Raw genomic sequence first — 16,022 nt, 5'->3', positions numbered from 1 at the left:
GTGCTGGGAGATGGCCATGCTAGCCCCCCCACTCGCACCCCACCCCAAAGCAACCCACTGGCATACTGAATAGGCATCTACTTTAGCCATAAGGGCCTGGGTTCAAATTCCGGCTCAGCCACTTTATAGCTGTGTGACTTTGGACGTTTTATTTAAGCTTCATTTTCCTTATCTGTAAAATGGGGGATGACAATACCTACCTTGTAAACTTTAGTGAGGTGTCCAACAAATCTTAACTATTAACCCAGACAAATCCTGAGTCTCCTCTGGTTCCCATCCCTTTCCTCTTTAGTGAAGGAGAATTTATGGGTACATCTGGTATAAATGTAGCCACTAAAAGTTTGTTGTTGGAAATAAAAGGAAATTAAAGATACCCTCCTAAATAAACAGTTGGGCTACTTTACAGCCATGGCGTATTAGAAACCAACCATCCTTACATTTGATAGGACACATGGAAATGTTATTTTATCTGCAGTTTCTTCTTTACTCTCTCCCTCTTCTCTTTTTTCTAGGGGGTATACTAGGAGAGGGCAAATTGCTCAGCCTGGGATCCTATACATAAGAGGGCACTAGTGAGCAGGACGGAGAAAACTGCCTTATTTATTTATTTTTTTAAACTGAAGTCTAGTTGACTCACAATGTTACATTCGTTTCAGGTGTACAATCTGGTGATTTAACAAGTCTATACATTATTCTATGCTCACCACAAGTATAAGAGGTCATCTGTCACCATACAACAAATACTATTATAGTAACATTGACTGTATTCCCTATGCTATACCTTCTACCCCAAGGACTTACTTATTCCACAGCTTGGAAGCCTGTATCATCCCACTCTCTTTCACCTATTTTGCCCAACCTCTCACCCCTTTCCTTTATGGCAACCATCAGAATCAGTTTGTACTGTGTGTTTACAGGTCTGCTTTTGCCGTTTGTTCGTTCAATTGTTTGTTTTGTTTTCTAGATTCTACAGATAGGTGAGTTGATATAATATTTATCATCTGACTTATTTCAACTTAGCATACTACCGTTAGGTCCATCCATGTTGTTGCAAATGGCAAGACTCATCCTTTTTTATGGCTGAGTAATATTCCATTATGTATGTGTGTACCACATCTTCCTGATCCATTCCTCAGTGGTGGATGGTTGGGCTGCTTCAGTATCTTGCTATAGTATATAATGCTGCAATAAACATAGGGGTGCATATATCTTTCCAAATTAGTATTTTTGTTTTCTTTGGGTAAATAACCGGTAGTGGAATTACTGGAGCATATGGAATTTCTCTTTTCAGTTTTTCGAGGAGTCTCCATACTGTTTTCCATAGTTATTATGCCAATTTACATTCCCACCAACAGGGCACAAGGGTTCCTTTTTCTCCACATCCTTGCCAACACTTGTTATTTCTTATCTTTTTTTTATTCTAGTCATTCTGACAAGTAGGAGGTGATATCTCATTGCATTTCTCTGATGATGAGTGATGTTGAGCATCTTTTTATGTATCTGTTTGCCACTTGAATGTCCTTTTTGGAAAAATGTCTATTCAGGTCTTCTGCCTCCTTTTCATTGGACTATTTGGGTTTTTGTGGTGTTGAGTTGTGTAAGTTCTTTGTACATTTAGGATATTAATCCTTAATATTGGAAATTTATCATTTCCAAATATCTTCAGGGAAAACCTGTTTTTAACAATCCATGCTCTGTTTTCTTTGTACCTTCTTGCTAGAAGAAGGCCTCATTATATTTCTGTGCTTTTAGACTTGCATTATATAAAATTTCAAGAAAGGAAACAAACCAGAATCAGTGGGATTAGAATGAATCAATAGCTGTGGGCTAAGGAATTATCCAAATGGAAGGGTCCTAAGTCCTTGTGTTCCTCACTGTCAGCAATCCACCATTAATCCATTTGCAAGGGTTTATAGAGTTTTCTGGGGTTCTTTTATTTTAAAAGCAGTAAGAAATTATAAATACTTTGGAAAATTCTAAAAATACAGGGAAGAAAAGAAAATCACCCATAATTTTACAACCTATTAATTTAGTTAACACTTAAAAGTATGTTACCCCAATTATATACATAACATTTTTATCCACAAACTTGAGCTCATGTTATATATACCCTATTTTTTCATTTTAACATATTAAGTATTTTTCTTGAAATAATTTAAACTTTTGTACAATATACCACTCTGTAGATGTAACCTAAGGTATTGTTTTCCCTTGAGTATTTAAACCAATCATCTTTGGTTGGATATTGATGTTATTTACATGTTCTTTTCCATTACAAATAACATTACAGTAAATGGCATTTAATAAAAATTTTTGTGCATATCTATGTTTAATGAAGATACATTTCTCTTACAACTGGAACTTTGGATTAAAAAAACATTAAACCTTGGGACAACTGGGTGGCTCAGTGGGTTAAAGCCTCTGCCTTCGGCTCAGGTCATGATCTCAGGGTGCTGGGATCGAGCCCCACATCGGGTTCTATGCTCTGCGAGGAGCCTGCTTCCCCGTCTCTCTCTGCCTGCCTCTGTGCCTACTTGTGATCTCTGTCTGTCAAATGGATAAATAAAATCTTTTAAAAAATTAAACCTTTAAAAAACTTTTAAGATAGATTATAAATCCCTTCTCATATCTCTGAAAAGTTGTATCAGTTCATACCCCTCTCATCAGTGTGATGTTTCTGTTTTTGAAAAATTACAGTGCTGATTCTCCTCTTTACAATCTTTTCTTTTTTTCTTATTTTTTTCTTGTCTTCCTTTTGCATTCCTTTATCAATTTTTATTCCTGAAGTTTTAAAATGATCATTGTGTAAAATTTATTTTGACCTGCCTCAAACATTTTGTTGAAAACAGTTTATAGAATCCTCATGAAAAAAGAATCAAGCTTACTCAAAAATTATGAACTCACTTAAAAGCAATATATATTCATTGAAAGAAAGAAGAAATATTTACTAAGCACCTGAGTGTCCAAAAGCAGGTGAAAGAATCTAGCAGATGCCTGAGAAGCACAAGGTGTAATAATCTCAGGGGTCTCCTGATCTTTGTTGGAGAAAAACAACCAAGCTTGCCTATTTAAAAGAAATTTGAGAAACAGTGCTTTCTCAACCCTTCTAGAGCCAGGCTCCCCAAATGCTGTCCCATTATCTTCTGTACATCACCGATCTAACTCACTGAGAAGATTTTGCCCAGCTTTCTTTTTTGTAGTTTTTAATACCAAAGATTCAGACCCATTGAATGTGCTTTTTCAAACTCCCTGTATGCAGATGTCCATCCTGTTCTGATGTGCTGAGTTGCCTTCCCCAGTGGAAAAGTATTGCCTTAGAGAATTATCCAAAGAAGGACTCTGAAATTTACTCTAAGAACATAAAATAGAGACAATTTACTGGTGACACCTGGTTTGATAAGTCGTAAGTTTAACTGTTTCTATTTTTTTGTTTCTTAGGTTTATTTGATGAGCCAGTGTGCACACATGTGAGCTGGGGAGGGGAAGAGGGAGAGGAAGGAGGAAGCAGACTCCCCACTGAGCGTGGAGCCCCATGCAGGACTCTAGTCCATGATCCTGTGTTCATGACCTGAGCTGAAATTAAGAGTCCAACACCCAACCGACTGAGCCACCCACGCACCCCTAAACCATTTCTCTCTCTCTCTTTTTAAATATTTTATTTATTTACTTGAGAAAGAGAGAAAGAGAGAGAGAGAACAAGTACAGGGGTGGGGCTGGGGGGAGAGAGAGAGATGACTCTCCACTGAGCAGGGAGCCCAGTGTGGGACTTGATCCCAGGACTCCAGGATGATGACCTGAACCAAAGACAGTTGCTCAACCAACTGAGCCACCCAGATGCCCCTAAATCATTTCTCCTGACAGTAAACTTCCTATAGTTCAAACGCCTGTTGGTGCCTTAGACTCTGGCTGGATCTGTGCCTCCTTTGCCTCTTCTGTGAGCTGCCCTTACCCTGCCATCTACAGGTGGTCATCTGGCCCTTTTTATCCCTTCCACAAAGTGCTCACCTTTTCCCATTTTCACCTCGATTTTGTTTAACTTTTTATATAATATCCATCCTATTTCCTGATTTTGAACCTCTCACTTCACAGGCTGGCATTCTGCCTTGGGCCCAATAATTGGCTTTCTTGCTTGGTGCCTGCAGTGCTGCTTATTATTCACTCCTCATAGATCTGATGGCCTCTTCCTTTCCTCACTGGAATTAGGCCCCATACCTTCTGCTGACCCCAGTGTAGAGCACAGTGCCTGGCCAACACAGTGTGCATAATAAGTATTTGTTGAATGAATCAATGAGTTCTAAGCATTCTCTCTTTTTTTTTTCTTAAAGATTTTATTTATTTATTTGACAGAGAGAGATCACAAGTAAGCATAGAGGCAGGCAGAGAGAGAGAGGGGGAAGCAGGCTCCCTGCTGAGCAGAGAGCCCGATTCGGGACTCGATCCCAGGACCCTGAGATCATGACCTGAGCCGAAGGCAGTGGCTTAACCCACTGAGCCACCCAGGCGCCCTCTAAGCATTCTCTTGCTTGAATTTCAGTTTATATCTTGGGCTTAGTTGAGATATGTTGAAATATTCATGATTACTTGTCTTTGTTTCTCTCCTCCTGTGCCAGGTTTCTTGTTTTTGTTTTCTTATATCTCCACACCAAGTACTGTCCTAGACATGTGGCACATCTTATTTCCAATCTTTACAACAATCTTGCAAGACAGGTGTTACCATGGTCATTTTACATATGAGGAAATTGAGGGTTCCAGAGTTCCATTAATTTCTCCAAAGTTGCTCAGCAAATCACTGGTTGGCTTCACTTCTCCTGGGAGGTGCTAATCCTTAGCCTCATTTCTAAGGTTTCTGCCCTTTCTTCTATTGGCCTTCCCATGACTGATCATGTCCTATTGTATACCACCATCTTTGCCTGAATCCCAGTGGAGACAGAAGGAGTGTTGAAGGAAGGACAAAGCTGAGTGGTTTTGCCAAGATCTTGACATGAGAGATTGAAACCAGGGACTGAAGCTGCTAGAAGAGTGCAAGGAAGGTAGTTCCACATTTTCAGCCTGAGAGAGTAGGAGAATGGGGGGTATCACCAAAATAAATGGGTAGTTATGAAGTCTTATTCCTGTAGGTTGTTAAAACAGATAGTTGGAATTCCAGTGACTCTTTACTCCCTGATTAACTGTGGGCAAGTCTCTTAGCTTCTCTGAGTCTGTTTCCCCATCTTTTCCTGGAGTATAATCTTCCCTCATTTTCATGTTTGTTTTTGGTTTGTTGATCAAATGATGAGGTAGATTTGAACCTTCTCTGTCAGGGGCCAAACCATGTGTACATGTGGGCTGGAATCACACGTGTCAGGTATTCTATTACTAGAATCAGACTATAAATGGAGACACCAACTTCTTGGGCAAAGTGTGTCTGTGCCAGGGAGTCAGCACTTTGTGACTGATGGACCAGTCTGGCCCGCTAACCATTTTTGTATGGCCCATGAGCAAGGAATGTCTTTTATATTTTGATATGGTCCAAAGAAATAAAAAGAAAGGCATTTGTGAGCTATGAAAATTACATGAAATTCAAAGGTCAGTGTCCATAAGTAACATTTATTAGAATATACCCAAACCCATTGATTTATGTACAGTCTCTGAGTGCTTTCATATTGCCACAGTAGGGTTGAGTAGTTGTGACAGAGATTGTATGGCCCTCAAAGCTTTAAATGTTTACTGTTTGGCTTTTTACAAGAAAAGTCTGCCAATCCCTTGTCTGTTCCTTTTGGGACCTGTTTCTCAGTCTGCCACTCTGTGTTCTTCCTTCCTATCTGTTGAAACTGCTGGAGAGGAAAGGAAATTTAAGGAAATCTTGAAAGGTTTTTGTTGGGTTACTAATCTTTGATAATATTTGTCTTCTTTTCTCCTTTTCCATGCTTTTCAAAATAGAATTTTTATTCAATGTTGAATCATTATTATAACTTTAAAAATCAATTAAGGATGAAGAACCCCATTACATACTTCAAACTATTCTTAATATGGCCATACAAACCATGAGACTCTTTTTTAAAATTTTTTTTATTTTATTATTTTTTTTAGAGTGAGAGAGTGGGATGGGCAGAGGGAAAGGAGAGAATCTTAAGCAGGCTCCATGCTTAGCATGGAGACAACTCAGGGCTTGATCTCATGACCCTGAGACCATGGCCTGAGCCAAAATCAAGAGTTGAACACTTAAGTTTCTGAGCCACCCAGGCATCCCAAACCATAAGAGACTCTTATTGATACAGAACAAACTGAGGCTTGATGGAGGGAGGTGGGTGAGGGATGGGCTAGATGGGTGATGGGTATTCAAGAAGGCACTTGTTGTGATGAGCCAAGGGTGATGTAAGTGATGAATCATTGAATTCTACTCCTGATACCAATATTGCATTATATGTTAACGAACTAAAATTTAAATGAAAGAATAAAGAAGGAAAAAAAAAAAACCCATGGCCCTTCTCACACATGTTTTCATTTTGAATGATATTTGTTCTATTCTTGGCATATGTACTTCCAAATAGTTGCAATAATGGTCTACTTAACATTTTATGGTTTATGTAGTCCTTTTCAGTGGCTTTTTAAGCTGTTACTTGATTATTCCCTTTATTTATTGATTTATTTTTATAGTGGTTTATTGTGATGGCATCATTCAGTTTGCAAGTTATATGTATTTCAGAAATAATTCCTCTTTTTGCCTTTGTGGATGCAAATGCTTCTCTTTGGAGCCAGTGCCGAGCAGTGCTGGCCCACCCATTGCCCTGTCCTACTTACTTTGCTGGGATGTTGATTGGAGTGCAGAATACCCACTGAGCTTAAAAACTGGGAAAGATGAGTAACGTTAAAGAGAAAATGTCAGATAAGAAATGAACTTGATAATTAATTAGTAAATTAATTGATTAGTTTATTTATTTATTTGCTGGTGCTTGAGTTGGGAATGAAGCTGATACTTTAAAAGTGATTTTCTGTCTCCTTTCCCAAACCGCCCCCCCAAAGCCTTCAGTAGTAATACAAATACGTTTAACAAATAAAAATATTCTGTTCATTTAATGATGATGTGAAGGTATGTTTGTGCTTTCCATTGCATTTTTTTAAAAAAGATTTTATTTATTTATTTGACAGAGATCACAAGTAGGCAGAGAGGCAGGCAGAGAGAGAGAGAGCGAGAGAGAGAGAGAGGGAAGCAGGCTCCCTGCTGAGCAGAGAGCCCAATGTGGGACTTGATCCCAGGACCCTGAGATCATGACCTGAGCTGAAGGCAGTGGCTTAACCCACTGAGCTACCCAGGTACCCCTCCATTGCAGTTTTAAGCAAATAAGAATAAAAACAAGACTATTACTGTCATGTTAATACTGTTGACCCTTTCACTGTATTTCATACAATAAAATCAGTGCATCAAATTAACTTAATATCGTGAAATGTAAGTTCTCAAATTAACTCAATGAAATATAAGTAAAAAGATGGATATTTACGTTTTATTCTCTTATTTCCCCTAGTGAGAAGCTGGATGGAAAAACTAAAAGACAAGGTAAGAGAAGTATTTTCTTTCTTTGAATTTATCTTAAAGGGCATGGCTTTGTCATAAAAGATTGTCAGAGTAATGGAGCCTTAATTCATCATTCTGATCTGGTAATCTGTGCAAAGATGCAAGTCTACATCCAGGTACCCAACAAGAAGGAAGACCTGCCCTTTCAGGTCCTTCTTATATAACACAAGGGATACCTTATTCTTTGGAGCACCAGCCTTGTTATGAAGGCATAATCTACTACGACAGCTGGAAAATTTCCTTGACATTTCAAAGTGGAATTTCTTCTAGGGATCAGCAGTGTAATCCCAATTTTTCTGGCTATTTCTTGTCCCAGTGCTCAATAACACAATGCCAGGCTCTTGTAAGCCTGATCCTCCTGTATGAGGAAGAAATACCTTGGATTTTGGAAGGCGTTGATTCTTCTGACCCAAAGGCAAAAATCGATGGACTTGAGTTAAGAATAAAAGTTTGGGATGGAAAGAGCATCCTTAAACCATAGTGGGGGTGGTTTGGAGTAAAAACACCTGGACGCCTGAGCACTCTCTTTAGACCAGCTTTTATGTAGTGCTACTACATACTGGGTGGCAAGGGCTAACTTGCCTGGAATGGGCAACTATAGAAAAATATTTCTCTCACGCATTAATTCTGCCATCCATGTCTGTGATTGACCATATTAACTTCCTTCCAAGTTCCTATTTTTCACTTTCTTTTTATTTTCAATACTCTCCAAGTTTACATTTTTTGGTTACCTTAGAGTTTTAAACTGGAATTACTCATAAAAATATTGATGGAATTCTGAATTCCTTGCTGTAGCCTGTGTCAGATTTCATTACTATAACTCAGCTCAGATTTAACTGGGGGTTTAGTGAATGGAAATCTTTTCAACTACCACATATTGAGTTACCTTTAAATCACCAGTCCCGACATATACTTCTGTTGATGGTATTCCAGTCTCTTTTTTATTATTTGGAGTCAGTTCTCCCCATATTTGGATGACTAATATTTATTTTGCTGCAGCTTATTGTTAAAGAATAAATTATGATGAAAATTACAATGAAAATTGTATGATTATATTAAGTCTCATTACTGTCTTTGTGCTTCTCAGTAAAATTTAGCATAGATATTTTTTTCTCATTCTGTGGTCATACTTATTAAAAGGATGTTGAAAAATTTTAAGCATTTTGGGGTTATTGGAGGCCATTTTGGTATCTGTAACAGGTCCAGTTGTCTAAGGGAGGTATGACTGGATGGACTGAGCAGGATTTGGGGGGAAATAAAGCTCAAAAGTTAAGAACTGAACACACGTATATTAGTAGTGCTTCTTGTCATGTTTCAGGAGAAAATAGGATGCAATGAAAAGGAAATAGGCTTTGGTAGATTAATTTAGGAACCCATATATCATTGTTTCTGTAGAAACTACCTTCTATGTAAAAAAGTATACCAGAAAACCCTTAAGAGAATAAATTTTTGCATGTCTCCAGTTTTGAAGTTGGATATTGCAAAATTTCTTATCTGTATCTATAGATAGCTTTGTCACAATTAAAAAAAAATCTGTGTAGCTTTATAGAAAGGCTGTATTTTCTTTTTCTGTAGAACCTTCTTATCTTGTCTCAAAGGCCTGGCACCTTCTTGCTATCATTTTAACCAAGAGAAATAATTTTATGTGTGACCCTTAGTTTTCTGGATTATTTTGAGATTTTCCAGCCCTCTCTTCTGGAGTGTTTTTTTCAGTATGTCTTAATTAAAAAAATAGAGATTCTAACTGTGTTTGTCTTATTTGATGCCTATTTCTTAATATTTTGACTTTTTCTTGGAGGGATTCACCATAATCTTTCCAAGATTCCCTCTTCCCATGTGATTAAAAAATTCTACACTTAGATGTGACATGCCTTCCTAGGTGTACACACACGTATGTGTGTACATATATTTATCTTCCTCTTCTTGTTCTCGTGCTCCCCACCCCCTTAGCTAGCTAGTTAGTTGACTCTCATCCATAAAAGTCTTGTTAGTCATTTTCTTCAGAAACGATTTGAGAGCAAAACTATTGCCTCTTTAATGAAAGTCACAGAATCCCTTAGAACTGGAAACTAAATATTTATTTAACTGGCTCTTTGGCCAACCAGGACATCTTCTCAGTTTAGTGTTATTCAGTTGTACCTAATATTGGTATTTCTGCAAAGTTAGTTTGGCTCAAGAATAGTGTTCTAAAAAGTTCTGGGAATGCCAGGGTGTTTCATTCAGTTAAGCGTCTGCCTTTGGCTCAGATCATGATCCCAGGGTCCTGGGATCAAGGCCCCATGTCCAGCTCCCTGCTCAGCAGGAAGTCCGTTTCTCCCTCTTTGTCTGCTAGGTTTAAGCGAGGATTAAGATCAGCTATGAATGACCGTGAACCCCAATGACACTGGCTTAACCAGGATAGAAGTTTGTCTCTCATTTATGAGTCTGGAGGTAGCAGTCAAGTATTAATGGGGAGCAACACTGTGACAGGGGCTCGGGCTCCTTATATTTGATGCTCTACCGTTTGTCATCTTCATTCCCAAGGTCACCTAAAGGTCCTGGATGGCAGTTCCAGCTTAGCTAGGTCCAAATTCTAGCCAGGGGATGGAGGAAATGGGAAGGCAAAGACACCTGTTCCCTATTAAAAGGGAAGCTAAAGGCACTCTCATTCTCAAAGCATGGGGGATGAAGGCTGTGCTTCCCTCTTGAAGAGCATGTTGGGAAGCTGTACCGGCCACTAATGTATTCTCATCTGAGTGCAATAGATCACACGGTCACAGCCAGCTGCACAGAAGTCAGGGGAGCAGTGATTGTTACTCTGAGCCCAGCTGAAATGGGAGGTTCTTGCTCTGGAAGAAGAGGTGACTGGCCTCTGAGGGTCAGTCCCTGTACTCACTCCATCATTACTCTTCTTTCCATCTTAAAGTCCAAGTTAGTCATGCTTGTTAGGCCAATCCTGACTTGGCTTCCTATTGGTATGTATGTCTTTTCAACATCTAAAATGCTTCTCAAAATTGAGAGGCATAGCAGCTTTAGTTGGGTCATAACAACCCTGTTGTTTTTCATCAAGATCATTCTGTTTCTTCTAGTTTTAGGAAATAACCCAGAAAAAGGATGATCCAGTCTATATTGCATAGCACCGAATCTCAAGTGTGGTCTGGACCGGCAGCATCGGCATCACCTGGGAACTTGCTAGAAATGCAATTCTTGGGCCCCACCCTATACCTACTGAGTCAGAAACTCTACGAACAGAGCCCAGCAGTCTGTTTCAACAAGTCTTGCTGGCAATTTTGATAGATGCTCAAGTCTAAGAGCCACTGTTGCAAAGCAATGTAAGGGCATTGTCCTAACTCAGCAGACTTGAGACAGTACAGCATATTGTTAGGTTTTCTTATACTTTTCTTGAAAACAGATGTTTCTGAACCAGTACATTATTCTAAGAGAGAAGGATACCTTTCTCATGAATGTAATACAAAGCCAACAAAAACCCAACACTAACACAAACTAAAATTAACTAGATCTAGTCATATTTTGACTTACAATCTACTTTAAAAATGCAAAACTTTTTTATTTGGAACTATTTTCACTTTTATTAAAAAAAAAGATATAAGAATAGGTACAAAGAATGCCCCATACTTTTTACCCAGATGTACTTGTTTGTAATATTTTACCCCATTTTGTTTATCATTTGCTGGTCTGTCTACCCATCTCTGCCTCCTTTTTTTTTTTTTTTTAATTCTGAACTATTTGAGAATAAGTTGCATATTCCATGGTGCTTTTACTCCAAACGCTTTAGTGTGTATTTCTTACAATTGGGAATATTCTGTTAGTGGATATGGTACAGTTTCCAGCTTGAGTGCATTTAACATTGATACAGTAATTTTTATCAAATCTGGCATCTATATTTCAGTTTTTTTCAACAAACTCAAAATACCTTTCTAAAAGCATTTTTCTTCTCCAGTATAGGATCTAGTCTAGGGTCATGTAACACATTTAGTTGTCATGATTCGTTATTTTCCTATACTCTTGAACATTTTTATAGCCATCTTTTGTCTTTCATGACACTGACTTTCAAAAAAATATAGTCCTTTAAAAAAATAGAATAGTCTTAATTTTAGGTTTATTGTGTGTTTCCTCATGATGAGACTCAAGTTATGCATTCTCACTCAGAGTATACACAGGCGCAGCTATGTCCTTCTCAGGCTGTTATCTGTGCAGGTACTTGAACGTCCAGTGATTCTGACCAGAGAAGAGGCACTAGGCAGGGTTTATAACTTAGAAAATATGTTCATGGGTCTTATTTGTTTTCATCTGTGTAGGAAACAAGTCATGGGAAATTCTTTTAAAAAAATTTTAATTTATTTATGAGAGAGAGCACATGAGCCTGAATTGGGAGAGGTGAGGGGTAGAGGAATAAGGAGACTCCCCACTGAGCTGGGAGCCCGACTTGGGGCTTGATCCTAGGACCCTGGGATCATGACCTGAGCTGAAGGTAGACACTTAACTGATTAAGCCACTCAGGTGCTCCAAGTCATGGTCAATTCTAAAAGAAGAGCCTATTCTCTATTAGTGTTGAAAGAAGAATGGTTAAAATATATTGGAAGGGGGCGCCTGGGTGGCTTAGTGGGTTAAGCCGCTGCCTTCGGCTCAGGTCATGATCTTGGGGTCCTGGGATCGAGTCCCGCATTGGGCTCTCTGCTCAGCAGGGAGCCTGCTTCCTCCTCTCTCTCTCTCTGCCTGCCTCTCTGCCTACTTGTGATCTCTCTCTGTCAAATAAATAAAATCTTTAAAAATATATATACATATTGGAAGAAGAGAGGTTACTTGGATTGCATCTTTTATTTTTATTTTTTTGGATCACATTTTTTAACATAATTTCAAACACAGCACGCGCGCACACTCACGAGGGGACAAAAGAGGGGAGAGAGAGATTAATTGAATTTTGGTGAAATCTGCATGATTAAAAAAATTAAATTAAATTAAATTTTTTTTTTAGTAATCCATAGTTCATTGTTTATGCATCTCACCCAGTGCTCCATGCAATACGTGCCCTCCTCAATATTCACCACCAGGCTCACCCAACTCCCAGGCTCACCTCCCCTCTGAAACTCAGTTTGTTTCTTAGAGTCCACAGTTTCTCATGGTTTGTCTCCCCCTCCAATTTCCCCCAACTCACTTCTCCTCTCCATCTCCCAATTAAAGCTCTAGAAACTAGAAATTAAAATGTGTAAATAAGAAGTATGAGAAAGAGTGACACATGTTGGAATAGTCATGCTCTTGGGTGTGGGGTGAAGTTACACAGCACAAGGAGACCCACACAGAGTTTGATCAAGCCAAACTTCTGACAGCTCAAGTTATCACCCTCTGATGTACACCTCTTTCGAGTCTAATCTACGGGGCTTAAAGTTGATCATATTTCAATACGTACATTTGTTTCCATGTATTGGGAATGGTGGTTTTAAAGCAATATATTCACAGCTCTTATGAGAGTACCAAGACTTTGCCCTTGGCCAGTATTTTCCCAAATGGAAAATTACAGTTTTATAAGCCCTTAAGTAGATTTGGAAGAACTTCAGAAAAAGTTTAGGTTTCTGCAAAGCATATTAATTTGTTGAAAAGTGACTGGGCTTTGTTTCTTGGAGAAAAACACTTAGTATGCTGATGAACAATGCTATTGTTCTCAAATTAATGGAAAAATTTCCATGTTCTGCCCTAACACAAGACTCTGGAAAACAGAACCAGTGAGTGAGCTGGCTGTATGCACGGAGGGGGAGCTACAATTGTAGAAAGGCTCGTGTAATCCTCTGATTTACTCTTGGAAACGCTGGGAAAGCATCACAGTTTGCACACTTCAGCACTTTTTAAAAAAACTTTATTCTATGTCCCTCTCAGATTTTGGCTCATTCTGAAAGGTACTTGAAATAGTTTGTCCTATATTAGAAATTTTAGAAATAGTCAAACAAATGAACAGACGCGTGGGCTCCTCCCCACCCCCGCATAATGACCCTCTAAAACCTAAAAATTTTAATTTTTTATGTATTTTGTCTGGGTAGGCTTCTAGCAGAGGCCTTCTTCAAGGGCAAACCAGTGTCATGTTCCTCCGTGAAAGGGCTCCAGGTAAGTACATGATGCTGTGGTCCCCGAGGTGTCATATCGGCCAAGATGGAGGGAGCACCTTTAGGATGATGGCCTTCCCCTGAGCTTGGGAAGATCTGGACCTACTCACCTAAGCCGAGGGATGTGTAGACATGATGGTGCTCACTTAGAACCAATGTATCCATAGAGACACCTTGGGGACATTGGAGACAACACCAGATACCAGACACCTCCAGGTTCTTTTGGAAGTGCCACTGTTGCTGGTAGTGATCTTTGCACCTTTCTCTGTTCCTTCTTTACTTTGGGGACTGGGGATGCTCAGAATTCCCTCCCAAGCACCAACTTTGGTCTTGTCCACTGGGCAGATTTCTCCTTTCCTATAAATCCCACCTTAGGTGTATACCCTCTCCCCTCCTTGTCTTTTCTGTCTGTGCCCCCAACACCGAGCATCCTTCCTCTTCCCTTTCTTACTGTAAGGCAGCTGAGATTGTGAGATGGCAGTCCACCAATGTCAAGGCCCCTCCCTCGCCCCCCTTGGAGTTTGTCTCTGGCTGATATTTCCGATTTATAGTATTTTAATAGTCTTGGCATTCTCAGAAGCTTGCTTCATCCATCTTTGATACAAATTATTCTTCTGCCACCAAAACCTGATGTTGACAAATGTGCATAACCAAGCAGCTCTAGGTGCCACGAGGTCTGGGTGATTAATTTCAGTACTTTTTCTAAATACTTGAACTTTCCCCAAATAGTCCTACTGTTCTCTCTCTTGCTTTCTCCCTAAAAGGTACCTTTATTCCAGGTGCTATTTTATGACAAAGCAAGTAGGAGAATTCCAGGTATTAAAAGCCTGCTGCCATCCGGCAAAAAGGAGAAACCCTGGGCTGTGGTCAATGTAGCCTCCTAATGGACGCCTCCTTTTCCCTGCAGGCTGGCTACATGTCTGGGATGCTGGTTCCTGTAGGGGTCGGGATAGCCGGTGCCCTGTTCATCTTGGGAGCTCTCTACAGCATTAAGGTTATGAATCGCCGAAGGAGAAACGGCTTCAAAAGGCATAAAAGAAAGGTATGGAGACCACAACAGCAAAACCTCAGCCGTTTCAGAACATGCATTGCTTTGCTGATTTGCTTAATAAAGCACACGGGGCTTAATGAGGCAGGAACGGTATTGACACGCCCAGTGGTTTGCCTTAGCAGCCGCTGGGGCCTGTTTTTCAGTTTTGCTCTGCAGCAGAAAGGGCTTAACGCTCTTCTGTTTCTCTTTCTCCAGCAGAGAGAATTCAACAGCATGCAAGACCGAGTCATGCTCTTAGCCGACAGCTCTGAAGATGAGTTTTGAATCAGACGGGAAGTTTCCCTGGGATATTCACTTGTCTTATTATTTTATTGTTTATTTTGGGGACAAAAGAAGAAAGTCAGCCTGCCACATCACGGCTGTCAGGCCACCGGGCTCGTTTTCTGCTGGGCAGTAGTAGATTTCTTTTGTCCTGAGCTGCATAGGCATATGTTGTAGCCTTACTGTATAGAGCCGTGTTTGTTTTTCTTCCGTAGTGAATTTTCCAGAAACATAGGCTACCACTCATCAGTATGCAGCACACATGTGGTTCACTAGGAGTTGCTAGGTAAATATTTTGTATTTTTCCAAAGGGCCTTTTCCTTGGTTTACCTGCACTAAGCATAATGATTATTGCTGCCAAGGCATACGTTGACTCTGAAATCGAAATCCTAACAGAGAATAGCTCATGACGACTGCGTTGGGCCCACTGGAGGCTATAGGCTTCTGGGCCATGGTACATCGTACATTTTCATCAAAACAAGCAGCAAGTTGGAACAAAACCTTCCTTGTCCAGAAGATCTCTCGGTGCATTAGGGTTATGTGTAAATTTGTATCTATCTTGCATTCCATGCTCCGGTCTTCCAGTTTTATTATTTTGCATCTTCCATCTTATTCTCATTCACGGCAGGAAAAAAAATGCACCAGAAATAACACATTAAATGGACTCTCGGTCTTAATGTAAACTTGCTTTCTTGATAGTGTAATTGACTCTGACAGACATATCAATAGATGCTTACATGTTTATCACTAAGAGGTGTTCTTTTTGTGTATCATTTGACTTTGCAAGAAGAAATAAGCAAGAAATCAAGAAGAAGATGAGGTAGGTAAGCTCTCAGAGCATTCCTGTCTACCATTCACTATTGTGAATTATTCAGAGCCTTGCTTTGCTACTCCTGGGGTCTTGGCCATGGAATGATGGAGCCACCATTGGTCCTTAGTTGGCTTTAATGGGAAGATGGATGTTCTGTGGTATATGTGGCCTCAGTGGTCAGAGTCCCAGCCTTTTTCAGGGCATCCCGTTTTTGGGGATGTTGGCCTATGCTAGATTATTTCACATTTCTTT

General features: G+C 39.7%; 1 protein-coding gene across 2 annotated transcripts in view; it reads left to right on the top strand.

Moving 5' to 3' along the window:
* ARMH4 (armadillo like helical domain containing 4) overlaps positions 1–15,752 on the top strand; it is a 119,258-nt gene extending 103,506 nt beyond the window's left edge. For both annotated transcript variants that reach the window (XM_045069901.1, XM_045069897.1), the window contains 3 exons: positions 7,503–7,534; positions 14,555–14,689; positions 14,894–15,752. In XM_045069901.1, the coding sequence (XP_044925836.1) occupies positions 7,503–7,534; positions 14,555–14,689; positions 14,894–14,962 (236 nt within the window). In that variant the 3' untranslated portion in view covers positions 14,963–15,752. The remainder of the gene's footprint in view (positions 1–7,502; positions 7,535–14,554; positions 14,690–14,893) is intronic.
* Positions 15,753–16,022: the final 270 nt, after the last annotated feature.

Source organism: Mustela putorius, unplaced genomic scaffold (assembly GCF_011764305.1).
Source record: "Mustela putorius furo isolate JIRA1106 unplaced genomic scaffold, ASM1176430v1.1 tig00000129_pilon_pilon_pilon, whole genome shotgun sequence".
NCBI classification, from domain to species: domain Eukaryota; kingdom Metazoa; phylum Chordata; class Mammalia; order Carnivora; family Mustelidae; genus Mustela; species Mustela putorius.
Note: the sequence above shows the minus strand (reverse complement) of the source record. Positions and strands in the feature narration are given on the sequence as shown.